This window comes from Syngnathus leptorhynchus, chromosome 7 (genome assembly GCF_054491065.1).
Source record: "Syngnathus leptorhynchus isolate UIUO chromosome 7, UIUO_Slep, whole genome shotgun sequence".
Classification (NCBI taxonomy): domain Eukaryota; kingdom Metazoa; phylum Chordata; class Actinopteri; order Syngnathiformes; family Syngnathidae; genus Syngnathus; species Syngnathus leptorhynchus.
This window is the reverse complement of record NC_141201.1, coordinates 3,477,604-3,503,597: the sequence shown is the minus strand read 5'-3', so window position 1 is coordinate 3,503,597 and position 25,994 is coordinate 3,477,604. Positions and strand designations below refer to the sequence as shown.

At 47.2% G+C, this 25,994-nt stretch overlaps 3 protein-coding genes across 5 annotated transcripts; 1 reads left to right on the top strand and 2 right to left on the bottom strand.

Annotated features, from left to right (window-relative positions):
• Positions 1-4,062: 4,062 nt before the first annotated feature.
• miso1 (mitochondrial inner membrane subdomain organizer 1) lies at positions 4,063-5,683 on the bottom strand. 2 transcript variants are annotated; one of them, XM_085916677.1, is made up of 5 exons: positions 5,515-5,683; positions 5,272-5,331; positions 5,029-5,188; positions 4,642-4,802; positions 4,063-4,565 (listed from the first exon to the last, which is right to left on the bottom strand). In XM_085916677.1, exons 1-5 carry the CDS (start codon positions 5,650-5,652, stop codon positions 4,326-4,328), a joined length of 759 nt encoding a protein of 252 aa, XP_085772803.1. In that variant the 5' UTR covers positions 5,653-5,683; the 3' UTR covers positions 4,063-4,325. The 2 variants fall into 2 exon arrangements, with proteins under 2 accessions (XP_085772803.1, XP_085772802.1); XM_085916676.1 differs by having other exon boundaries at positions 4,063-4,568; positions 5,515-5,681.
• Positions 5,684-6,639: 956 nt separating this feature from the next.
• Positions 6,640-20,967, top strand: LOC147054178 (mediator of RNA polymerase II transcription subunit 13-like). The gene is made up of 30 exons (XM_085916008.1): positions 6,640-7,662; positions 8,899-9,133; positions 9,868-10,036; positions 11,579-11,724; positions 11,791-11,988; positions 12,072-12,266; positions 12,354-12,510; positions 12,601-12,708; positions 12,829-13,545; positions 13,761-13,977; positions 14,063-14,090; positions 14,170-14,291; positions 14,383-14,473; positions 14,557-14,753; positions 14,833-15,020; positions 15,092-15,981; positions 16,073-16,240; positions 16,457-16,680; positions 16,775-16,970; positions 17,060-17,384; positions 17,514-17,730; positions 17,811-18,002; positions 18,079-18,302; positions 18,396-18,538; positions 18,805-18,963; positions 19,045-19,227; positions 19,297-19,442; positions 19,689-19,853; positions 19,951-20,051; positions 20,163-20,967. The coding sequence occupies exons 1-30, from the start codon at positions 7,597-7,599 to the stop codon at positions 20,293-20,295; spliced, it is 6,300 nt and encodes a 2,099-aa protein (XP_085772134.1). The 5' UTR covers positions 6,640-7,596; the 3' UTR covers positions 20,296-20,967.
• Positions 20,968-21,197: 230 nt separating this feature from the next.
• On the bottom strand, positions 21,198-23,879 carry LOC147054177 (histone H4 transcription factor). 2 transcript variants are annotated; one of them, XM_085916009.1, is made up of 10 exons: positions 23,790-23,879; positions 23,405-23,571; positions 23,108-23,334; positions 22,915-23,026; positions 22,700-22,852; positions 22,541-22,615; positions 22,218-22,338; positions 22,003-22,141; positions 21,818-21,942; positions 21,198-21,733 (listed from the first exon to the last, which is right to left on the bottom strand). In XM_085916009.1, the coding sequence occupies exons 2-10, from the start codon at positions 23,553-23,555 to the stop codon at positions 21,325-21,327; spliced, it is 1,512 nt and encodes a 503-aa protein (XP_085772135.1). In that variant the 5' UTR covers positions 23,556-23,571; positions 23,790-23,879; the 3' UTR covers positions 21,198-21,324. The 2 variants fall into 2 exon arrangements, with proteins under 2 accessions (XP_085772135.1, XP_085772136.1); XM_085916010.1 differs by having other exon boundaries at positions 23,678-23,810.
• Positions 23,880-25,994: the final 2,115 nt, after the last annotated feature.

Genomic DNA, 25,994 nt, shown 5'->3' with positions numbered 1-25,994 from the left:
CCACACATCAAATGTGCTATTAAATTTCTAACAGTGACCGGCAATGGTTTTTACCTTGCGAGACGCTGTTGTTGGTCAGAAAATGGCGGCAGTATTGCGGCTCCCCTTTTCTGTTCACCACCCAGGCGCTCATGATGACCCGTGGAACCACCTCAAAAAAAGGACAATAAAGTGGAAGATGTTACAGTTACAAATTATCTGGCAGCATGAACATAATATGCAGATATAATAAATGAGTGACAGGGACAGCTACAAGGCCATCGGGGGTCTACACGTCTTGATCGACGCTGATTTTCCACATGCCACTCTTAGCACATGTTCTCATTTATGTCAACTCTCATGTTGCTCCTCTTTTTCCATCACTGTACATTCTTCTGATCACCTTTCATTCACCACCTGTCGGCTGTCTGTCCCGCTGTGATGTACTACTTCCCCCCCGTTCACACACTGAGCACAAACACACTGGAGATCTAAAAGGGCGAAGAGTCTGCGAGTGAGTTATTAGCGTCTGGAGTCTCCTGAAGCGAGAGGAAGTCTGCTCATTGGGGTCAAAGGTCAAGTGCTTTCCTTTGACTGTCCACTAAGTGCAATGTGTGTGTGTCACAAATTTAATCGTTTAATATTTTTTATTATACAGCCACCATTCATTTGTGCAACATGGAGAAAATCTGCAAATATAAATATATAAATATATAAATATATATATGATATATATAAATGGAGCAAAAAAAATAAAATAAAAAATGAAGTCATAAAATTCTTCAAAAAATGTTGATAAACATTGAATATACAGTAATTTTTTTAAGAAAACGTCCCACATTTCGAAATTATGCATGTTAGGTTCATTAATGTCTAAATTTGTCTTTGAATGAGTGTGATTGTTTTGTCGTCTTGTGCGCTGTGATTGGTTGGAAAAAACTACTAGCTAAAATAAATAAACATAGATCAAAAATATGTTAAACACACTTTAGGATTAACTCATAGTGGATGTTTGACCTCATTAAAAGTGCTTGTTTACAATTCATCACTGTCTTTTGAAGTCACTATTGTCTTGCAAATATACAGCGATGGGAATTGAAGGTTGCATGTCACATCCACAAAAGCTCAAATGGCCCATTACGCTCATGCATTGAAACAATGACCTAATAAATGCAGACACAAAAGAAGTGGCATCTGTCCCTCCCATTCTAACACATGTCACAAAGCCAGCACACTTCATTTTATGCCACCAGCTGTTATTTGCAAATTAAGCAAATGTCAGCCATTTTTCATTCATTCTGACTATCCTATTGTAAAGCTGTCAAGGGCAAGATAGAATGAAAAGGGCCAAGCCAGGTCTGCTTCCCGGAGCTCTTTGACCTGATAAGGGGGACAGAGCAAACCTGGAAGAAGCAGCGAGGTTACCGAGGGGTCAGAGTCACATTACAGAGCGTCCAGATAGCCATCTCAGAAGCTTAGTGACATAAATTTAAGTACAAGGAAGTACGGAGGGGAATAAAGTCAATAATAAATAGCCAGGTCCAAAGTTCTCCATTTGGAGCCGTTAAAACAAAGCGACAAGGTTGCAAAGCAAACTTGGAGTTCAAATGATGTGTGACATCATGTAAATCTAATCAGACTTCAGTTTAGCATCTCAATCATTACCTTGGACTGTATGTACTGACAACTAAAATCAAAGAAACAGGTTTTGATTCAATCGCATTATTCCAGGAGTTGTTTTGTAACGAGAACAGCCCCAGTAATGAGGGTGTGCACACTTGCGCAATCACATTAACTCACTTGTCGTGTTTTATTTTCTCCCTCGAAATAATCATTTAATCATTTGGTCCCAACATGGCTTTTGGAGCTTGAGTTATTCATGAGAGTGGAGAGCGCCCACATGCAGCGGCTCGCGTTACGCCTCCTACAACTCTACACCAGCAAACTGATATACTGCTCACAATAGTTTGTTCACATCATAAGGGAGTCAATTTACGGCTGAAACATTCCATTGCACGTGCATACACACACACATGCATGCATAAGGTCTCTACAGCACGGGTGGAGAATACAAAATATCATGAAAAATTATGACTAAAAGAAAAAATGATTATTAACACAAATAGACCTTTTAGTCATATTTTTTCATTATATTTTGTAGGGTCAAAATATTTTAAACTGGTCAATAATAATAATCATAATAATCAAATATGAAAGTAATTTTTTAAACTTTGTTGTTTGGTTAGCAACAAACAGGTGGAAGTTATTCCTGAAAGCTATAAATTATAATGTATATAAAACATATATTGCAAGATTTTATAATGTCAAAAACATTTGAAAATATCTGAAAAAATTGTGCTTGAAAAAAAAAAAAGCATTTTTGGAATTTGTCAAAAATATGTTAAGGTAGACATAAAGCCATCTGTGAATAAAATATTATGTTAACCAGAGTAATGTTTCCCCTCACTATTGGGATTTCATACTTAGCCCACGGGCCACAGGTTGGGCACCCCTACTTCCTTAGTTTACGTGGCTCCGTGACGACACTGACTCACTTGAGTATTTTTCAAAAATGATGTCAGAACGATTTTACATGAAACGCAAACTGCCTGTTTCCTGTCACTTTCATTCTCCCTCATTCATCCAACTACAGAGAGTCCGCTCAAACTCCCCAAGGACTCGGTCGGGTCTCTGTGGCTGGGGGAGTTGCCCCCGCGTCTTCTCTCTGGGATGGCTACCGGCTGAGTGTAATAAAGGCCTTTGTTAAGCTGCCCTGCTGCAGAAAATCTTTGCTGTTGAGGCACAATGGCCAAAGATAAGCCACATGTGAGCTCAACAGTCAACCGTTAATTTGTGGGCGAAAAAGAAATACAACTCATTTAGGCCTACTGAAAGAATCACTACAGTGTATCAAATGACATTTTTCCCTCTGATTCACTAAATTATTCTACAAAATAGGCACACTGATCCTCAAACTAGTTCTTTGTAGATATTATTGAACAGACATTAAAATATCCACTCATAAAATAAATGTCATGTATTCTTTATCTTACTTGTTCAACTCTTGACAGCTTCCTTCACAGCAGAGCACTCCATCCTCAAGTATCCATCCACGGTGAGTAGATCACAACTGTCAAAAAAAAAATCTGTGATGGTGTTTTGCCGTCACATGTGAAGTGTATTCCAACAGATTTTACTGGTGTGTCTGGGCAAGGTAGCAGCCACCACCACCACCACCACAACCTCAAGCATGGTGCCTTATTCAAACACTGCTCCTCCTGGAGTGGGAACACTCGTGACTCGGAAAACACGAAGTGGATAAATCGGAGTGGACTGATGGACAACGCTGATAGAGAAGAAAAAAACACACTAACCATTTTTTAAGATAATTGTGTTTATTCATTCATCCTGTAAGTGTAACATTCACGTGTCCCAATACTTTTGTCCACACGTTTTCAACTTCTATTTGGATCCTTGTGGACTGTCATTGGGGAATCCACACTGTGGTTTCTCTCCCACCGCTTTCGGAGTGACAGTTCAAAGTCTGGCAGCCCACAGATGCACCTTACAATTTTAAACCCATCCAGCCAATGGGCGAGCCTCTCCGGCCTTTAACAGTCACTCGCGACATTTGCACAACAAAGGAAGGCCTCGGTTGATTCATCAACGCCCCCCCCCCCACACACACACTCCCCCTTTCCTTGCTCCTCACACCCCCTTTCGCCCCCTCTCCCTTATCCCAGTGACTCCTCCTCTCTGGTCTTTTGTGCTTGGCTACCCAAAATTCCCCCCCCCGCACCCTGTGACCCTCCTCCTCCACTAATCTCCTTGTGTGCCCATTGGGATTGAGTGCTTGGGTGCACCCTCACGGGACACAACTCGTCTCATTTGCAGAAGCGTCATTTTGTAAACACATTTAGACGGAAAAATTTGCTCTGCTTGTTAGCGATCACTCTCATTAAGCAAAACACATCGGTTTGTGGGCATCATTTCCATCTCGTGTTTCAGCGCTAATGCATCTATTAGGATTCCCCCGCCACCCCCCCCCCCCTTTTTTTTCTTCCCCACAGACACACACACAAAGTTCCCATGGGGTTTGAGCAAAGCCAATATTACCCTGTGTAGGCTTTGTGTTTCACATTTAGTGGCTCTATAGCAACAGTGATCTCATAGGAGGGCCAAGTGGACCATGCAGTATCCAGAGACACACAAACATTAGGGCACAAAAAGTGAAGGATACAATGGCACCTTGAGATACAAGTTGTTCTGAGATACAAGCAACAATTTGCAGCAAATAATATGAGAAAATATTCCCTGAAATATAAGAAATCAAAATGTTCTACAAATCAGGTCCTCCCAAAGATTCTCCGTATCAGTTTGAATACAGCCTTGATGGTCCTCTCCCATCGGCTCTCCTCCTTCCAAAAACCCAGACGCTTCTTCTCAGCTTTGACCTCTGCCCTGTGCAGCCGCTTGTGCAGACGCCAGTATATGCGAGCGTCCGGCGATAGCCCGTCGATAGGAGCCCTGCGGGCCAGACCCAGACTCAGGGCCTCTTCGTTCATGGAGCGAGCCCATGACGCCCTCTGCTGGACAACAAAGGGGAGGACAATGAGCTCAAACATTGGGTTATTTAATGGAGGGGGGGGGGGTCTGCTTCACCTTACTGTGTGCCACAAAACAGTGCAGTGTGTCGTCCTGTCGACTGATCAGCTTTAACCACACTGTCTGAGAGGGAAGGACGTTCCTCTGCAGCCATAACTTGCCGTCGGCGGTCAGATCCACACCGGCGAGGTTTACCAGCAAGGTTGACGTGGACACACCTGACCAGACAAGATGAACACATTGAAGTGCATGAACTGGACACTTACCACGGTAACGTTAGCCATGATTTGATAATCGACCTAATGTGCTTAAAACGCACACAAAAAAAAAATGTCAAAGCGACATTAGAAGAGGAAGCTGGTGTTCCTCCATGAAGCAATCTTGATGATTTGCTTTTACCGGTGTTTGTGACCCGTTATATTGACGGAAAGGGGTTTGCATGACCTTTGTATTTGGTAAGTAGAGGTGACAAAAGTGGCAAGAAGATGGGTACGTGCTCCACTTGGAGGCTTTGCTCCTTGACGGAATGAACTCTCCCACGAAGGCTGATGTTGTTCTCCACGAAATGAGCGGGGATCTCAGATACTGCTTGGAATTTGGTGATCTAGACCATTAGTGGAAATACAAACATATGGTCTGGACTCCAAAAGACTTATGTGAGAATCTGTTGTTGGTTTGAACTCTTACCAGTTTGATGCTCCTTGCTATTAGAATCACCCCGGCAAGAGCGAGCCCACCACTTAAGTTCTGTGTGTGAGACAACAGATGGGTGATGATGTCACCAAAAACAGTATGCAAAAAATGGCGTTAAAGGGAAGGAATGGATGGGAGCTTTTACACTGCACGAGTGTGCCTAATGATGTGACCGGCTTGTCCTCACACCAACGGAGCAATCATATTGTACGATTTCCGCATTCAGGAGACTCCTACCCGCACAAGTGTGAGATTATCATCTGCAAACTGAGAGATAGTAGACACGATGTTGTGTGACGCCGTATTTTGCCGCTGTGTTTGTGGCCCGCGTCTTCCCTTGTCTTCAGTTTGTGTTTCTTTGCAGGATTCCGGCATGTTGTTGACATGTTGGTTGTGTCATCAGAAATCCCGCCCCCTTTTCTTCTTCGACCTACCAGGAGAGACGTCGCCGCCTACGTCAGTCTCCGCCTTGTGGACTCATTTGCAAATGACACGCTGACGTCCAAGTCCATAAAAAGGCGTCATTTGACACATAAAGTAGGATTTTACTTATGTATTTAATACAGGAATGCACTTCTCCAAATTTGTACAGTGACTCAAAGAAATTTGCACCTCAGATTGAAATATAGTATGCAACAAATTGAAATCTTATAGCGCTCATTTTCTATGTATCCAGAGAGCCTATATTTTTTATCCAGTTTTTCTTTATCACATAAAATTGAAATATGTGTAAAAAAAGACACACTAAAATGCTTCCCTGTTCCCATGAAAATATTGTTTGCAATTATAATACTACAAATTAAAATAAAAGAAAGGGGCCATATTTATGTATACTTTTGCAAAATGCAGCCATTGAGAAAGTGTACACAATATGTCCGTATTTTTCATTTAAATTGGATCGAATTAGTCAAAGTATGCTCAATCATAGCCATTTGTGTAAATTCCATGACATTGTAAAGATATTCTAACTTGGTATACAAACCATGTATATCCATTGGCAACTCTGCACATTTCTATTGATTTTTTTAAAAAGTGTGTAAAACTGCTCGCAGCATGTTTAGAATGAGCTGAATTGTTTGACTTTGGAATGACAATAATAGGGAACATTTTTCTTTACTGTCTCATTATAAATGAATGTTGGGGTGGTGAATGTAAAATCTTAAAAGTGAGAACTTCAGGGATGTGAATTCTAGTAGTCCTCATTTTCTTTGCTTTGTTGAAGTTGGAATGGTTAGAACAGGTGTCGAAATGTGTCAGGATTGATCAAGTTTTTATGATGTCAACGATCATCTGTGCATTGACACAATCCAATAAAAACGTGTTGCAGTGAGTAACGTGTCGGCCCGAGAGACATCATTGAGGGGGTGAGCTCCAGTGACAGTAGTATGACAGATGCAAGTGGAGCTTTCATCTTGTAAACTGTGAAGTCATGGAGCTACTTGAAGCCGGATGACGCCCCCATTAGCGGCAAATGGCCAATCAGAGCCGAGAGGCAGACTTGTCCTCCTGGCCGCCATTAAAGAATTCAATCCATGAGCTGAAATAATGGAAATCTGCTGGAGCCATGGAGCACGGGCAGGGGGGCGCGCAAGCCGATGAGTAGCCTCGCCGTTTGGCCCTTTCCTTTCTTTCTCGGGGGTTGTTTTCGGCGATCGCACGGGGGAGCATCATGGTGCTTGTTAGCGAAACGGGGGGGCGGCGGAGCTAATTGTTTTATGGAGGCTAGCGTTGTTGGACCTCTGGCATGTTAGCTCGTCTGCTAGCAGGCTAGTAGAGACCAGGGGGAGGGGAGAGACAGACACACAGACAAGACAGACAGACAGACAGACACACAGAGTTCCTTTGCCTTGAAATTGTTTCAGATCGGCTAGCAGCCAATAGCGCTAGCGCATTCGGGGCTGAAGTTTTTCCTGTTTTACTTTCGGAGCTCCCCGTATTATTATTTTTTTTGGACACCGCGAATATCACTTAGTCAGCGGTAGTCAATCCGGTCATGTTAACTCGGGCTATTTTGATATTTACGGTAATGTAGCGCCACCGCCGAAGGCACTCTCGCTCACTGTAAGCCCACCGGACAATACATTTCAAATCGGATTGATGAATCGTTTAGCTAGATGCTTGTCTTTCCGCTCGATGCGATCCATAACGTTGGCTTAGCTTTCGGGCTAGCGGCGGCTAGCGCCGGCTGGAAGTTGCCTGGCTGACTAGCGGCGTCTGGTCGTAGAAGCAGCACCCCCCCACCACCACTACCACCACCCCGAGCGAGCAGTTCTTGTGTGAGACCATGGACTTAAAGATTCCGAAGACGCAGTGACAAGGATGACTTCGTGCTTTGTACCAAACGGGGCCAGTTTGGAGGACTGCCACTCCAACCTCTTCTGCCTGGTAAGGCTGTGTGTTATGTTGTTGAGTGTATATGAATGTGTATGTGTAAGCTAGCCTAGCTCTGCGCCCGCTGAGGCCACAGAAAGCCATTTTGGCTAATCAGGCTGCCGAGCTTTGTAACGTCACTTGCAGACTGGCGTGAAGGCATCGGGGCCTGCAACTTGCAAATCGTGATCTCGGCCAACTTCCATAATAGGAGCAGCACACATACTGCGGGGCCAAGCGGTGCCCAATTGCCTTATGAATAGGGCTCGTATGCCGCCTAGGGTGCACACAATACGCTGACATTAGCATTAATTACGAGCAAGTCTTACTACAAACACTAAAGTCGTGTTAGACGAGCCCGTCAGCTGTTCAATGTTTTACTCACTAATCTGTTTCCACTGATATGCGCATGTGGGCTGTCAACTTTTTATGATCATTACGATCGCGTGTGGCATGTTTTTTATTTTTTTGAACATATTCGCAGCGGCTCCTTTTTTTGATTGTTAATTCACTTCGATAAGTTTCTGTGTGCAGTTTGCATGTTCTCCCTGTGGTTCTCGGGCTTCTTCACACATGCCCAAAACATGCATGTCAGCGAGGAATGCATAGTTTAGACAGTAACTGCTTTTAGGGAGGAGCATGCACACTTTCAAATGATCATCAGTCACGGTGTTACAGTACTGAGACTTAATGTTTTTATCAACAGCCCCAAAATTGAGCGTTATATTCTTCTAATTTTGCAAATTACTTTAATAATTCTGACATTGTTATTATCAGTTAATTAAATTATTAATGATGACACTGACCGCGTAAATATTTTTTTGTTACTATTTGTGCCAGCTCTTAGATGATCAAATTCAAGAGATTCAATAAACTCTTGAATCTCTTGAATCAAATGATCACGTTCCTAGAAAATCACAATGCGCCATCAACGGTGAGCAGACTCGCAGCAGAGCAAAGCCAAAACTCCACACATCGATCATGACAATATAAATGATCCTCTATGGGTTATATTGTATGGTCAACAGATGATAACTTTTCACATGCTACACACTCCACACACTTATACAATCAAACACTAGGCCACATAGACTAGGAAAGAGTCCCACTAATAAAAAAATAAAAAAAAACTTCAAAAGAATGGTGGCCGGCATTATGCTTTGTCCACTTGTTTTGCAATAGAGTGATAGAGTTAAGAAATGATATTTTGTCTCTCCAACCTTTTCATCAATGCTCTCTCTTCCTTTCTAGGCTGATTTGACTGGGATAAAATGGCGGCGCTTTGTGTGGGAAGGCCCCACGTCGTCGCCCATCCTCTTCCCCGTGACCGAGGAGGACCCCATCTTGTGCAGCTTCAGCCGGTGCATGGCGGCCGACGTACTGAGCGTGTGGCGGCGGCATCACACGCCTGGTCGCCGGGAACTCTGGCTCTTCTGGTGGGGCGACGACCCCAGCTTCGCTGAGCTCATCCACAACGAACTCTTGAGTGAGTCCTCGGTCAAATATAGCCACTCCTAGAGCTCGAGTGAGAACACAGGTGTAATAAAGGCACTTCCGCGGGAACGTTCTTCTTAGTTTTATCATTTCAAAGCAAGCCTTTTTTTCTCTCCTCCATTACTGTTTTTGCAACATCTGATGTGTTGTGAGTCAGTTGTCCAAAGCTGTGTGGAATCTGCTGGCTCTGGGCCACCTGAGATTCAGGCCGGTATGTAGCAGCTTTCCTCAAAAAACGCTTGTGGAATTTGATTCTCGGCAAGCCATTCAAGATGACCTCTTCCGGAGTTTTATAACTGAGTGAAGGGGGGGTTGGGGGGTCAGCGCAGATCACGAGCCTATCACTCTACAATTGGGGCAAAAACAAGCACATTTGGATTGTTGACTTTCAGGCCGTGGTATTAGGTACACCTGGGGAATTTCAACAGGCGTTCCCCCAAACACTCTGCAGCTGAAGACACAAAGTGGGTATCTGCAAATACCAGACCCCACCCCCAGAATGTGTCACATGACCTCACGCTCTCAAAATACAGCACCATAAATGTTAGGACGACGTCGTTCAAAAGACACTTTCAGTTTCACTCACGCCGTCCATATTGTCAAAACCTGACTGACAACTTTTATCGTACTTAAACACACAATCTGAGGATGCCCCTTGGGATTTGTTCATGTACATTTCCAGTTTTTATTTTAGTTTATTTTTCTAATGTCTCCACCTCTTTCCAGGCGAGGAGGACGGCGAGTGGGAAAGCGGCCTGTCTTACGAGTGTCGTACGCTCCTGTTCAAAGCCATCCACAACCTGCTGGAGCGCTGCCTCATGAACCGCGGCTTTGTACGCATCGGCAAGTGGTTCGTGAAGCCTTATCAGAAGGACGAGAAAGTCATCAATAAAAGGTAGGAAGGAACCCCACTGCTGCGCTTGGTCAGAAACTTGTCATTGTGCTAATGCTAATAGATGGAGGTGTGTGTATTTTTTTTTTTCAAACATAAAGCTGTTTTCTGTCTCTCATTAAATGCGGCATGCAGCTTAAACATGCCTCGGGGCAAATTCTTTGCAGTGCAACCAAAGCAGAAAAAACCGCTACCGAAAAATACAGTAGTAAAATCACACACTTGGTTTCTGAGCGATGGAACATTTGTCTGTATGCTGCTTTTTCCAAATGAAAGCTGTTTTGGTGCAAGACCGGAGCTACTTTTTTTTTTTTTAGAACAGATCCATGGACTGTTAGTTTGGATTTTCAAATGTCTTTTGTGACGTCAGTCCTGGAAGTTTTGTGACACACGTGTGTCCAGTAAATATACCGCAGTGGGGATAGATGTTCTCATTCATACTACAATTCGGGGGCTTCCCACGCCACGACGTGCTTCGCTCATTCCCAGTGGAGGGATCGTCTGAAAAAAGGGGCCCTCGCAGATGTTCGTGTTTGCTGTGTCACACTATTTCGGAACGAAAAGATTGCAAGGTTGACGTTGCATTTTCGTCAATGTGTCATATGAAGTCAATTTCAAATCACATTTGTCTTAACGTGTGACCTCCTCCACTGCGTGACGCAAGTTAACGTGAGAGCAGCCCGCCAGTTCACTTAGCAAATCTCCCCTGGATCCGAGCCAGGCCTAATTAAAAGAAAGGCCATCAAAAGTAGATGCATAGATGCCTTGAGTGCTCCAATGTGTTTGCTTCACATGCTTGGCTTTGACCGCAGACGGGCTCTTTGCTGCTTGTGATGTATTTATTTAGCCCTTATGCAACATTGTCCTCATATTTGAATGCAGTTGTTTGATAGGCCAACAGGCAAACACAAAATGGATGCCTTGGAATGACTCTTTTCTTCCCTCTTACTGCGCTTAGCAAGTTTTAGACTTGAGTTTAGAAATGAACATTTATTTATTTTTTTGTTTAAGGAATGCAAGTAAAAACTAATTTTTGGTTGTTAATTCAAGGCAGCTGTGGCACGACGCTCACGTTTGGGTGGTGGTCTAATAAATGTGTTAGGCGCTGTAAGTGGGAGTTGAGTCAGTTCCTCCTAACGCAGTTGTCGTCTCTCGCACTAGCTGGCCAGTAAACAGGGTCAGCCTTTGGAAAATGCTGAGCGTGCACTGTGGTTTTTACAGCAACTATGTCAACAAGTACAATTTCACTGCACTTGGCCCCTTGTCGAAATGGAAAATAATGACCTCGATTGTTGTATTATTTGTAAGACTATACACGTTTTTTTTTGTGGTTTTTTTACATTTTTATTGAGAAATAGCCTGACAAAAGTAATCAGATGGAGGCTGTTGAGGATATGACCCGTGATCCTTTGTTCATTATTTCAAATAGGCCAGAGATTCACTTGACACCTCGTTCCAAAGTGTCATTGTGTCATTTCAAAGACCTAATCCCGCCCTATTAAATGCGCCACTGTGTGTGTCTCTCTCTCTCTCTCTCCATGACAGCGAGCATCTGTCCTGCGCGTTCACATTTTTTGTGCACGGCGATAGTAGCGTGTGCACCAGCGTGGAGATTGCGCAACACCAGCCTCTGCAGCGGCTGAGCGAGGAGCACCTGAGCCTCGCCCAGCAGAGCTCCAGCCCCTTGCAAGGTAATCCCCGTGCGGATCCCGCTCACTTGTCACTCTCCGCTTAACACACCCTTACCTGCTTTGCAGTCATCTTGAGCCCGTACGGCTTGAACGGTTCCCTCACGGGCCAGGGCTTCAAAATGTCAGACCACCCCACGCAGAAGCTCATTGAAGAGTGGCGGCAGTTTTATCCCATCAGCCCCAATCCTAAGGAGATCCAGGAGGAGAAGATGGAGGACGGCGACTGGGAAGATGACTCCCTGGCGGCCGTGGAGGTTCTCGTTGGTGAGGCGTCACACATTTTAATAGCTGAAGCATTCCACCCATTTTTGTGTACTCGTTCTGATTTGTGTGTGTTCCTGTTCCAGCTGGGGTGAGGATGGTGTACCCTTCCTGTCTGGTGCTCCTCCCCCTGACGGATCTCTCCGCAGTGGTCTCTCAAGGTTCATCCAACACCTCAGGAAGCACGTGCGGCGCTCAGTCAGGCCAGGCCGCTCACAGAGATCCCGCCATGTCCTCTGTCACGCTGACGCCACCAACGTCGCCGGAGGAAGCTCAGACTGGTACGGCCGCAGCCAATTTTTCCGGAATATACTTAGATATATTTCTATACTGTATAATATATCACGGTTGTCTTGCCGTCATTGTAGGCTATCAGCCAGCACACAGGTGGCATAAATTGTCTTCTGCGTCCGACGGCTTCAGTTCCAACAACACCCTTCACGGGGGGAAAATCCCTCGAAGGCTGGCCAGCCACATGGTGGAGTCCGTCTGGCAGGAATATAACATAAACCGCACAGGGAACAAGTATATAAAAGCATTCTTTTCCCCAATTCTTTCAATCCAAAAAATAAATGCTGAGTTTCTTGGTAAATGTCAATACTTCTGTCTTGGTAGGAGGAAGTTTACAACCTTGACCAACGGGACTTGTGAGGACGAGGCAGACAAAACCGGGCTGTGGGATTTCATGGAGCCCGTCCACAGGCCACATTGCAATTGTTCAAGGTTTGCTCATCAAATAATATGTGTGGCAGAAAGTATCATTTATTTGGAGAGGGGGGGTGGGGATAAGATTCCATTTCGGAATGTCTTGTTTAACAGCATCTCCCCACCATCCTCACTTAGGCATAAGAATCCCAAGCAGCGGCCCATGAACAGCTCAGGACACCCGCCGTCGTCAGGCCAGCCCACCCCGCCAGCCCCAAAGCACAAGCTGGCTGAGAAGCTGGAGAAAGGCGAGAAGCAGCAAAAGAGGCCGCAGACTCCCTTTCACCACCGCAACTCTGTGAGCGACGAGCAGCCGCTGGAGCCTCAGACGCCCAGGCTGTGCCTGCGAGGGCAGGAGGAGAGCACCTACCCCAGCCTGCACCACGTGGACACCGCCGCGCCCCCCAAAGCGCCCACGCCGCACACCCACGGCCCCCCCGCCGACTTGGTGGGCTCGCCGCCACCTCCGCCGCTCAGCCCGCACCCGTGCGACCACGCCGACGGCGACCTGACTCCGAGCGGCATGAAGAACTCCACGCCCATTCACCAGCCCTTTTACCCGCCTTCGGTGGAGCCTTGCCTGCTGCCTCAGAAGAGCTCGTCGGAGGAGGCCCCTCCGGAAAGCACGCCCATGCCTTTACCCTTCCCCCCACCCTTTAGCGAAACCTTGGAGCCCACCGTCTTTATCGGCTCCGCCGTCAACCCCAACGAAGATCCCGGACACAATCCCTGGAAGTATTTCAACCTGCCGAGGAAGAAGGCGGCCATCTTTCACACACCTCTGCTACCTGCCGATAAAGTACGAGATGACTCTGGAGGCGGCGCGGGAGCCGAAAGCGTCGTGTCTGTTACAGAGTAAGCAATTTACCAGCAGAGATGGGAAAACTACTCGCGTGCAGTACTTGAATAGAAATACAATGTTTGTTTAAAAAAAGAAAGGCTACGAGCTATATTCTAACTATGCTAGCTGCTCAATGCTAATTGCATTTAGGCACTCTTGACACTTAAAGTGTTATAATTAAAAAGTCGTTTATTTTTTTTTTTTTGCTATGCATAAATCTCCTCCTCAGGTTGATGGCGGGCTCCATGCAGCCTCTCAAAGTGTCCCAGGACCTGGTGAAGACCTACGCCCAGCGGAGGAACACATACCTGTCCTGCTCCACGGCGGACGGCGACCACAGCGGCGAGCCGGATCCTTACGCCTTTGACGAAGGGGACGAAGAATTCAGTTTCAGGGAAAAGAGGGACAAGTCTGGAGTTGAGAGGGATGGGAGCAAGAAACACAAGGTAGGTGTCGTGTGTACAGATTTTGAGAACCACCGCGTGAGACAAAGCTAGGTTAAGTTCTGATTCGTTTTTCTCCCAAACGTAGCTGGATGACGGATCGGCTTCAGCTGATGGTGAGTGCTAACTCTTTCATTGCGTAAGTACCAAGTTGGCGCGTTCTCACGGTGTGCTTTCTGTGTAAATGTGGCGCAGAAGGTCAAGGTCCATCAGGCAGCAAGCCAGCCGCCTCCACCAGCCTCATCCATGAGAACGACTTGGCCGTGTCCTATAGTGACTTGGATAAAATCTTCAATTCGGATGAAGATGAGTTAGCGGTAAGTTCACATCTGAAGATTATCACGGCGTGCTGGCCGAGGAGCCGTCAAATGTTGCATTATTCACCGACGTGATGATGTATTCCCAAAGCCTGGAGCCAAAAGAGCCGGGGCTGGTGTAGATGACAAATTTGTCTCGAAAGAAGCAAAGCCCGCATCTTTGGACCCCTTGGCTTGCATAAGTAAGATTATCCTTCACGGATCTTTTAGAGTCAGGAATGTTTTTCAGCAGGGCAGTAACATCTTCCTTTCCCCGCCCGGACAGGCACGGCAGATCTGCACAAGATGTTTCCCACCCCACCGTCTACGGACCAGCAGGGCTACTCCCCCATGAACTCGGGCAGCAAGGACAGCCTGGAAGCGGGGGCCGGCCTCACCCTGTTGGACAGCAGCCAGCTCAACAACCATTTCAAGATGGAGGTGGAGGAGGGTTTCTGCAGCCCCAAGCCCTCTGAAGTAAAGGTACGTCGCACCCACCGCCCGAGCGCCCAGCCCAAAGAGCAAGCTGTCTTTGAAATTCTGCCTTCTTGTTTTCTCGTAGGACTTTTCTTTTGTGTACAAGCCGGAGACGAGTCAGCCATTTATTGGCTGCTCCATGTACGCCCCGCTGAAGACGCTGCCCAGTCAGTGTCTGATGCCCATCAAGCTGCCCGAGCACAAATGCGTGTACATGCGGAACTGGACCATCGGCAAAATGGAGCTGATGCCACCTGCGGTGACCAAAGACAGGTAAGAAATGAAGACGTTCAAAGCCCCTGTCAAATGTTGAACCATCTAACGGCATATTTGTTTTCCAAAAGCAACATCCCAAGCGTTGAGCCTGATGACATCCAGAGCCACACCCCTCAGACCCACACGCCCGTCATGTCCAGCAGTGCCCCTCCCAGCAACAGCGGCGCAGGCATCCTCCCGTCTCCGGCCACGCCCCGTTTCTCCGTGCCCACGCCTCGCACTCCCCGCACCCCCAGAACGCCGCGCGGACCATCCAGCGTCCAGGGCTCGCTCAAGTACGACAACTCTGACCTCTACTCCCCGGCTTCCACTTCCTCCACCTGCCGGCCGCTCAGCTCGGTGGAGCCGGCCACCGTCCCGTCCGTCCCGGAGGCGCACAGCCTCTACGTCACGCTCATCCTCTCCGAGTCGGTCATGAACCTCTTCAAGGACTGCAACTTCGACAGCTGCTGCGTGTGCGTGTGCAACATGAACATCCGAGGCGCCGACGTGGGCGTGTACCTGAAGGACAACGGCGAGGCCCAGTACCCCTGCACGTGCGGCTTCAGCGCCGTCGCCAATCGCCGCTTCGGCCAATCCGCCGGGCTCTTCCTGGAAGACGAGCTAGACGTGGTCGGCCGCGGCTCGGACGCCGGCCGCGACACGGAGCGCTGCTTTGAAGAGCTACGGGCGTCGGCCAAACACAAGTCATGCAGTCTGAAGGAGAAACCGCCCGACGAGCTCATCCTACTCCTCCAGGACCAGTGTACCAACCCGTTTGCGCCCATGGGAGGCGTGGAGTACCCCAAACTGAGCTCCGCCCCCAGCTCCTTTGTAAGGGTGGAGGAGAGAGACTGTTACAACGACTGCTACATGGCGCTGGAGCACGGCCGGCAGTTCATGGACAACATGTCGGGAGGCAAGGTGGATGAAAGTCTCGTGAAAAGCACTTGTCTTCATCAGTGGCCAAAATGCAAATGTAAGCATCCATTCCCTTCCGTCTATCTTTTCTTGTCCTGTTAACGACTATGAAGTCAGATTTTTCTTTTGTGTGTTCTTCCCTTGTGTAGCAGCGGACATGAACAAGCTGTTCTCTCAGGACGTGCTGCGGGTGCTGTTGTCCCTCCAGCCTGTCTTGCAGGACACCATTCAGAAGAAGAGAAGCGTGCGCTCGTGGGGCGTTCAAGGACCCCTCACCTGGCAGCAGTTCCACAAGATGGCCGGGAGGGGATCTTATGGTAAGACCGCAGAGAACTCAAGTCAAAGTTTAGTTCACCATAAGTGACCAAATTAGCTGACCTTTTCAAATCGATTTCAAATAGTTACAATCTTCAAATGTCAGCCTGGGTTAGAAATCTTTTTGCATTGCACTTGCATGCAATGTAAGATAATTGATTCTGAAACTGTTTTTTTTTTGGAGCTTCTTAAGCTTGTCTTCTTGCTTGTGTGCACAGGTACAGACGAGTCTCCCGAGCCGCTCCCCATCCCAACATTTCTGGTCGGCTACGAGTACGACTTTGTGGTGCTGTCCCCCTTTGGCTTGCCCTACTGGGAAAAGCTTCTCCTGGATCCTTTCGGCTCCCAGAGAGATGTCGGCTTTGTCGTCGTCTGCCCAGAAAGCGAAACGCTCCTCTGCCGGGCCAAAACATTCTTCAAAGATTTGAGCGCCATGTATGAGGTGCGTGCTTCCTGCTCTTGTTTTTATGCTCACATTTCTACAAAAAAAAAAAAAGTTTCCTAAACAGAAGCTGTGATTTGATTTCCCCTGACAGGCGTGCCAGCTCGGCCAGCACAGGCCCATCTGCAAAAGCCATCCCGAGGGCATCCTGAAGGTCGGCAGCACAGAAGGCAGGAGCATGGCCGAGCAGCCCCTCAGCGACTGGTTCCTCAAGATGGCCGCCAGAGACGGCAACAGCGAGGCCTTCAATAAACTCAAAGTCTTTGCTCAAGTGTGCCGCTACGATCTAGGTACTTCTCTCACCGAACTATATTTTTCCTCTAAGATTCTTAATTATAATCCTACAATCAGTTCTGAGAACATCCATCTTCTCTCTTAGCTCCCTACCTAGCAGAGCAGTCTTTGGACAGCTCCCTCCTATCCCAGCGCAACCCCGCCACCGCCGCATCATCGCAGAGCTCCGCCTCTTCAAGCGCCGCCTCAGGACACTCAAACGCCACTCAGATCAACAGCGCCCCTCCGCCCGCCCCTTCCGGCCCCCAGACAATGGCTGGGTTGTCGTCGTCCAAGCCGAGCGCCTACCCCTCATTTGGAGCCGGAGGGTTGCAGGGTAGCGCGGCGCATAACGGGCCACAGTCCAACCCACAAGGCCCGGGTGCGGAAAATGGGGCCACTGCCCAAAGCTCGAGTGAGGCACCTGAGAGGTGAGTCATTACTATGCAAACATAATTTTTTCCCTCCCAATTGTACCTTGTGATTTAGTCCCGCCTATGTGATTTAGTCCCGCCTCTTTTTGTTCTACAAGCCAATACACATTGCTTTCATCTCCTCAGCACAATGGAGAGAGACAAAGTGGGCAAGCCAACGGACGGCGAGTCGCACGCCATCTCCTACCCGCCCGCCATCGTGGTGTACATAGTGGACCCGTTCAGCTACACCGACGCCGACCGCGAGGTCCAGTCCAGCGCTTACACGCTGGGCCTCTTACGCTGCTACATGGAGATGCTCCAGTTCCTTCCCACTCGCATCAGAAACGCCGTCTCCGTGCAGGTAGGTGGCGTTAAAAAAAAAAACAAGTCTGCTGTTCTGCCACCATATATTCAATAACGTCCGCTTGTGTTTTTTGTCAGATCGTTCCGTGCCAGTACCTCCTGCAGCCGGTGCACAGCGGCGAGCGCCACCTGTACGGCCAGCACCTCAAGTCGCTCGCCTTCTCCGTCTTCACGCAGTGTCGCCGGCCCCTGCCCAAGTCCACCAACTTCAAGGCTCTGACCGGTTTCGGTCCTGGCCTTGCCATCGACATGGCGCTCAAAAACCCAGAGGTAGCGTCATCCTGGCTGATCTGAAAGGTTTCTAGCGTTTTGAGCTTTATAAACTTTTCTTTTTCTGTCCACGCAGAGGCCGGAGTGTCTGCGTCTGTACACGCCGCCTTTCATTCTGGCCCCGGTGAAAGATAAGCAGACGGAGCTAGGCGAGACGTTCGGCGAGGCGTCGCAGAAGTACAACATCCTGTTTGTGGGCTACTGCCTGTCGCACGACCAGCGCTGGCTGCTGGCCTCCTGTACTGACCAGCACGGCGAGCTGCTGGAGAGTTGCATCATCAGCATCGACGTGCCCAACAGGTGAGCCCCCCCCGGCCGGCACACCCGCCTCGGGCAACAGCGACAGGGACTGCTGATTTTTATTTTTCAACTTCTTTGTGTGTTTGGTTGCAGGGCCCGCAGGAAAATGGGCTCCGCACGACGGCTGGGTCTGCAAAAGCTGTGGGATTGGTGCCTGGGCTTGGTGCAGGTCACATCACTGCCATGGAGGGTGGTCATTGGTCGCCTGGGGAGGATGGGCCACGGCGAGCTCAGAGGTAAACGTGTATTCGACAGCATTTCCCAAATAAAATTTTAAAGTGGAACTTGAATTTCTATAGCAGTTTGTCATCAATTCGTTACAAAATGTACATCATTTCCAACATGTTGGTCATAGCAAATTTGGATTTGTCTCAAGTGTGCCACATTGGCTCCCTCTAGTAGTCTGCCAAAGAACCACTGTTCAAACTGCATGACAATTAAAACACATTGAGTGTTGAGAAGAAGAAAAAAAAACGTGTTCTTGTTGTGCTCATTGGTCCAGACTGGAGTATTCTGCTGAGCAGGAGGAACCTTCAGTCCCTCAGCAAACGCTTAAAAGAGACGTGCCGGATGTGCGGCATCTCTGCTGCCGACACTCCCAGCATCCTTAGCGCCTGCCTCGTCGCCATGGAGCCTCAAGGTTCTTTTGTGGTCATGCCAGGTGAAACTCAGTGCACATCTAAATTGAGCAAGCAAATCCTTGCCCTGTGTTTTGATTGGTGTGAATTCTCCCACCGTGCAGATTCGGTGTCGACGGGCTCAGTGTTCGGCCGCAGCACCACGCTCAACATGCAGACGTCGCAGCTGAGCACGCCGCAGGACACGTCATGCACGCACATCTTGGTATTCCCTACCTCGGCCATGGTGCAGGTCAACACCAACACGTCGGAGCCCATCGACATCAACTTCAACCCCATTAATCCAGGTGAGCCTCGGCGCCACGCCGGGTTGCGTCGTTAGCTCCTGAACGAAGCAAACCTCTCCTTCGTCACAGACGGCTCTGACGAAATTGGTATCTTCGAGCTGTTCGACAACGACATGGTGGACCCGGACATCATCAGCATCCTGCCCAACTCTCCCACCACCTCCCCTGTTCACTCGCCTGGCTCGCACTACCACCAGGGCGGCGACGGAAGCAAGGTTTGTACTGACGTTACCTCGTGTTGTAGGGTCGCAAATACCTTCAAACATGCTTAAAAATGCTAAAAACCTTTAGCATCCCCTTCCAGAACTGGAATGCGACAATGTTGATTTTTTTACAAATATAGTTTGTTGACATTTGGCCTACTTTCTCCATCCAATCTGTTTGAAAATGAAGTAAACATTGTTGATTTGTGATTTGAATGATTTTATTGTCTGATTTTCATTTGACATTTTGTGCTGCAGGGTCAGAGCGCGGATCGCATGGAATCTCACGAGGAGGCGTTGAACATCCTGCAGCAGCCCATGGCGCTGGGCTACTTCGTGTCCACTGCCAAGGCCGGACCGCTACCCGACTGGTTTTGGTCAGCCTGTCCTCAAGCTCAGAACCAGTGTCCTCTGTTCCTCAAGGTACCAGATAAGAGCTTTTTTTTTTTTTTTTTCCCCCTTAATTTTTGTTTATTGACGCTCATGACGATGACGATGATGTGAACGTTGTCTCCTCTAGGCTTCTCTGCACCTGCACGTGTCCTCTGTCCAATCCGACGAGCTGCTGCACAGTAAACACTCCCATCCCCTCGACTCCAACCACACCTCAGACGTCCTCAGGTCAGTCACTGAACATGTACAGACGTGAGGATTAAAGCTGAAGAAAGTTTGATATTGAACATTTTACAGCATTGCACGCTGTAAAGTTTACATTTTTTGGGGGGGTCTCAGATTTGTCCTGGAGCAGTACAACGCCCTCTCCTGGCTGACGTGCGACCCCGCCACTCAGGACCGCCGCTCCTGTCTGCCCGTTCACTTTGTGGTGCTGACGCAGATGTACAATTTCATCATGAACATGCTCTGATGCTCACGGACGAGCCGTCACGCGACTCACCGGGAACAGGAAGAAGCCTGTCGGCGCTCCCGCCCAGCGTCCAATCAGATGCCAAGAATCCATTTTGGATGATCAAGGGAGGTTTCGTAAAAAGGTGTTTTTAATGACTGTAGATTGCAATCGATGAAATTTTATCCTAATGAAATGCCTGCATATATTATTTATTGTAAGTTTTTAAATGTGGAATTTTTAACGCTTAATATCTTTTATATATTACAAATCCTAGCGGGTGTGTACATCTCAGTGTAAAGGAAGTGGCTTTGGAACAAGTGGTGAACTTTTTTGCTGTAGATGACTTTTAGAATCTTATTTTTTCAAAGAAGGGTACACGCCTTTTTATCGCCACGCTGTAAACATGAAGTGGACGCCTGGCCCCGCCCCCTCCCCGCGGCGAGCGCACAGGAAGCGTCGCGTCTCGCCCGCCATTTTGGGGCTCCAGACGCTCTCGCACACTTGAACTCAATGAGCTCTGGAGAGGAATTCAAAAGGTACATTGTCAGATGATATATTTTATATAACAGATTTAGGTAATCGTGTGTGTGCGTGTGTGTATATGTGTACATATAATTGTGCCGCTACTGATGGTGCAGCTTCTGTTTTAGGAATAAAGTGCGTCTACATGATGCCACCTCCTTGAATGAATTCTTCGATTCTTTTTTTGTTGTTGTTGGAATTACATCAAGTTGTGATTTAAGATTTGGTGGTGGGCAAAACCCTTTCAGAGTTGTCCACCAAAATCTCAAACTATTTTTTTTTTTTTTAATCTCAAGGTTGTAAAGAAACTGTCCTGATTGGCTGAGTTGACATCCTCAACTGTTAAATGAGGTATGATCACTTGGGATTGGCTCATAAAATAACACAAAGCACGTGTGTAAATCTAAAAGCAGCATTGTTGAGGAAAGAAAACATGCATTTGGAATCGAGAACAATGAAAAAGCTCAAGTCAACATTTAAGAACAATAAAATGAGGTTCCGCTAAAAACGGCCATGTCAGTGTTGTCACACAACATCCATGCCCAGCCCCCTGGCCACCATGGTGAGAGCCTGGACGGCTCCGGACGTCCCGCCGGCGTCTCCCTCCTCTTGGCCGCTCCCGCCGAGCTCATCCTCGATATGCGGGATGGTGCTCATCACGCAGTAGACGGGGGAGTCGCTGCCTCGCCGGGGACTGGACTGAGTGGACAGTTCCTCTGAGGAGTAGTTTGAGGAAGAAGAAGAAGAGGAGCACGACGGAGGAGAGCAGCGTCCGCTGTGCGGCGTGACGGTGGACCTCTCGCCACGGCTTCGCTGACTCTTGCGAAGGCTGGCAGCTTTCTTGTTCATGTTCTTCATGATTTCTTTGGTCACCTCCTCAGTCTCCACGCGCACCATGTTCAGCTTCAGGAAGCCGTCCAAGTCTTTCCTGTATCTGCAAGAGAGCAATTTATGCCTTAGGTAGGGACAGAACCTGTTGAAAAAATGTGAAATTAATCTTCCTTATGATGTCACTGACCTGAATCGTGAATGTCCCGAGGGCCATTTGAGTTCATGTATCTTTCTCAGGTGAAGCGTGAGCGTATAACACCAGGAGAACACCTTGTCACAAAGGTGACATTTATACTTGGACATGCCCCCCACCTGCACATTAAACATGACATCACTCATCTCATTGGCCTCGACGACCGTTGTCCGACTGACCTCGTGCGCCCTCTTGAAGTGTTGGTTCAGGGTCTGGAAAGTCTGACAGGAATACGTGCAGCCTTCAACGGAGCAGTGGAACACCGAGCCTTCGTTGTGGACGTCTGTGTGCTTCTGGAGGTCTCGTTGATTCTTGAACCTAATGAGACAAAATGTGTAAAGATAACTTTCTGGTCACGTCTGTGTTGTTTTACAGCGTAGGAGCGCGTCTGGACCTTTTATCGCAGAAGTCGCAAGGGAACGGGCGTTCGTCGCAGTGCCGGAACCTGATGTGGATCTTAAGGGCGGCCAGTGTGGTGCACGTCATATCGCAGAAAGGACACTTGACCTGATTCACTGGGAAATCACACACACCGAATACATGTTCAAAAAATTGCATTGTATACTAAGGCTTTTTTATTTTAATGACCCTTGACCTCAGATTTTTTTTTTTTTTAAATGACCAGGCTTTTCTTGGCTTGACCATGTATATAGAAAGTCTTTTTTTTAAATGACCATGTACAGATGCAATCGCACATCTGAAAACAATAACGCTTACCATGCTGTCGTACATGATCCCTCAAGAGTCTCTCGCTGGAAAAAGCTTTTCCGCAATGTTCACACACGAGTGACTCTATGAGAGCACATGGATTAATATTAGAACAACGGAGAAGAAATTCAATCGGGTGTAGAAAGACAATTTGAAGTGTCCTCTCACCCAATGGCTGGGCCTGCCTGTGGAGGTGGTCAAAGAGCTTGGTGTTGCTGTAGAACATGCTGCCGCAGGTGGGGCAGGCCACTAGTCTTTCTTGCGTGTGACTTCGCATATGTTCCCTCAGCCGGTAGCGGATCTTAAAGTAGGCGTCGCAGCCTGCCGGGATGGATAAAAGTCAAAGAGTGGAGAGCAAAAGCGTTAAAACTTGACAGTCCTACCTGACCAGCGGCAGTAGAGAGCCTGCTGTTGATACGACAGCGACTGCGGCTCGGCGCTTTCGATGTGATTGTCTACGTGGCGATAGAACCATTCGGGATTGGTAAATGTGCTCTGTGGAGAGACAAACCATCGCTTAGTTAGCATTAGTTTGAAAAGTTAGTTAGTTTCCACTAAAAGCTGGCTGCCACATACATCACAGTTCTCCCACTGGCAGACGTGACTGTCGGAACACTCGGGCAGAAGGTTGTTACTGTGCACGGCGTGGGTGCAGGCGGGCAGGTCGGGGTGAGACCGGAGCAGCTGTGAGCCCACAAACTTCAGCTTGGTGTGGTAGTTATGGAAGTACGCGTGCGCTTCCAACTCTACCGGGCTGCCCATGGAGACGAACGGGCAGCCCTTCCACAGGCAAGTGTACTCATCTGGGAAATACATGAAAAGGTTTGTGTGATATGACACAATTCAAATAACTCAAAATATCGTCAGCCTCACCCAGATCTTCTAGGGCGTCCTTGTCCCCCAGGTACTCTCTTAAATGAGCAGACATGTGATCGCTCAGCTCCTCCATGCTACGTCCTCGGTAACCGCACGATGCCCACTCGCACAACACATCAAATTGATCCAGCCTTTTGGTGGTCATCATGATGAAAGCTTACATGCTGAGTACAGGAGAAGACATTTTAGACATCGAAGTACAAGCGAAGAGCACTGATAACACTGTGGCAAATGGACAATACGCAGTTGGTTAAGTTTAGTGCCTCGTACATTTGTTACATCTGGTAAAAAATAAAAAAATTGATCTCGGTTGCTGATTTCAAAAATATTCAAAGGACGTTTTTGTTGCATTGTTTTCGTCAATATGAGAAATGTTTCTTACAAATACTTATGTGACGCCAACCGCCGAACCGCTGTTTCCCTCTCGTGTTGGCTCGTGAGTGAACGATTCGTTCAAAAGAACGAATCATTTCAGTGAATCTTTTTCTTTATTGCATGAAGGGATGAGTCGTTATGCAACAACGGGGAGAGTATGCTTCTCTTTGGGTAATCTTTAGTTTATAACACTTATCGTAGTTTTTAAATAACGTGTATGCATATATAAGCCTAAATATTGTTATCCAATATATCTACTGCAATTTCACATTAGATTGCTGGTTTGAAACTTTCTTTTATTATTATTATTGTTATAATTATTATTTGAATAAACATTGATGTTAAAACTTGTCTGGTGTTTTATTCCTTGTTTTTATATTCGCCAATTAAAACATAAAAATTTGGTGAACTGCTTTATATGACAATATGTATGTGTTTTACGTTGTTAACAAATGTCGGCACAACGGATTTTTTTTTTCCAACAATTTTATTCAAACACAAACATAATCGGTATACCATCAACTACAATCCAACAAATACAAAATCAAAACATCAATGTCGGCATAACGTGTGTCGGCTGGCATAGCAGCAACGATGGCTGTCACTCACTCGTGAATCTTCGCGAACGAACCTGAACCGGTGTACCTAATGGAGTGTCCGAGTGACGTCAAAACTCAAACAGCCAATCAGAAAGTGGGGGTGAGGGCGGGTGTGGCACTTTTCACTTTCATTTAAGTTTTGACCATGATTTTTCCCTAATAAAGTGGCCTGTGATTAGGTACACCCGAAAATGGCGGTGTACCTAATAGAGTGTCCCAGTGACGTCACAGATCAACCAGCCAATCAGAAAGTGGGGGTGAGGGCGGGTGTGGCACTTTTCACTTTCATTTAAGTTTTGACCATGATTTTTCCCTAATGAAGTGGCCTGTGATTAGGTACACCTGAAAATGGCGGTGTACCTAATGGAGTGTCCTTGTGACGTCACAGATCAACCAGCCAATCAGAAAGTGGGGGGTTGTTTGGGTGTGGCACTTTTCACTTTCATTTAAATTTTGACCATGATTTTTCCCTAATGAAGTGGCCTGTGATTAGGTACACCTGAAAATGGCGGTGTACCTAATGGAGTGTCCTTGTGACGTCACAGATCAACCAGCCAATCAGAAAGTGGGGGGTTGTTTGGGTGTGGCACTTTTCACTTTCATTTAAGTTTTGACCATGATTTTTCCCTAATGAAGTGGCCTGTGATTAGGTACACCTGAAAATGGCGGTGTACCTAATGGAGTGTCCTTGTGACGTCACAGATCAACCAGCCAATCAGAAAGTGGGGGGTTGTTTGGGTGTGGCACTTTTCACTTTCATTTAAATTTTGACCATGATTTTTCCCTAATGAAGTGGCCTGTGATTAGGTACACCTGAAAATGGCGGTGTACCTAATGGAGTGTCCTTGTGACGTCACAGATCAACCAGCCAATCAGAAAGTGGGGGGTTGTTTGGGTGTGGCACTTTTCACTTTCATTTAAATTTTGACCATGATTTTTCCCTAATGAAGTGGCCTGTGATTAGGTACACCTGAAAATGGCGGTGTACCTAATGGAGTGTCCTTGTGACGTCACAGATCAACCAGCCAATCAGAAAGTGGGGGGTTGTTTGGGTGTGGCACTTTTCACTTTCATTTAAATTTTGACCAAGATTTTTCCCTAATGAAGTGGCCTGTGATTAGGTACACCTGAAAATGGCGGTGTACCTAATGGAGTGTCCTTGTGACGTCACAGATCAACCAGCCAATCAGAAAGTGGGGGGTTGTTTGGGTGTGGCACTTTTCACTTTCATTTAAATTTTGACCATGATTTTTCCCTAATGAAGTGGCCTGTGATTAGGTACACCTGAAAATGGCGGTGTACCTAATGGAGTGTCCTTGTGACGTCACAGATCAACCAGCCAATCAGAAAGTGGGGGGTTGTTTGGGTGTGGCACTTTTCACTTTCATTTAAATTTTGACCATGATTTTTCCCTAATGAAGTGGCCTGTGATTAGGTACACCTGAAAATGGCGGTGTACCTAATGGAGTGTCCTTGTGACGTCACAGATCAACCAGCCAATCAGAAAGTGGGGGGTTGTTTGGGTGTGGCACTTTTCACTTTCATTTAAATTTTGACCATGATTTTTCCCTAATGAAGTGGCCTGTGATTAGGTACACCTGAAAATGGCGGTG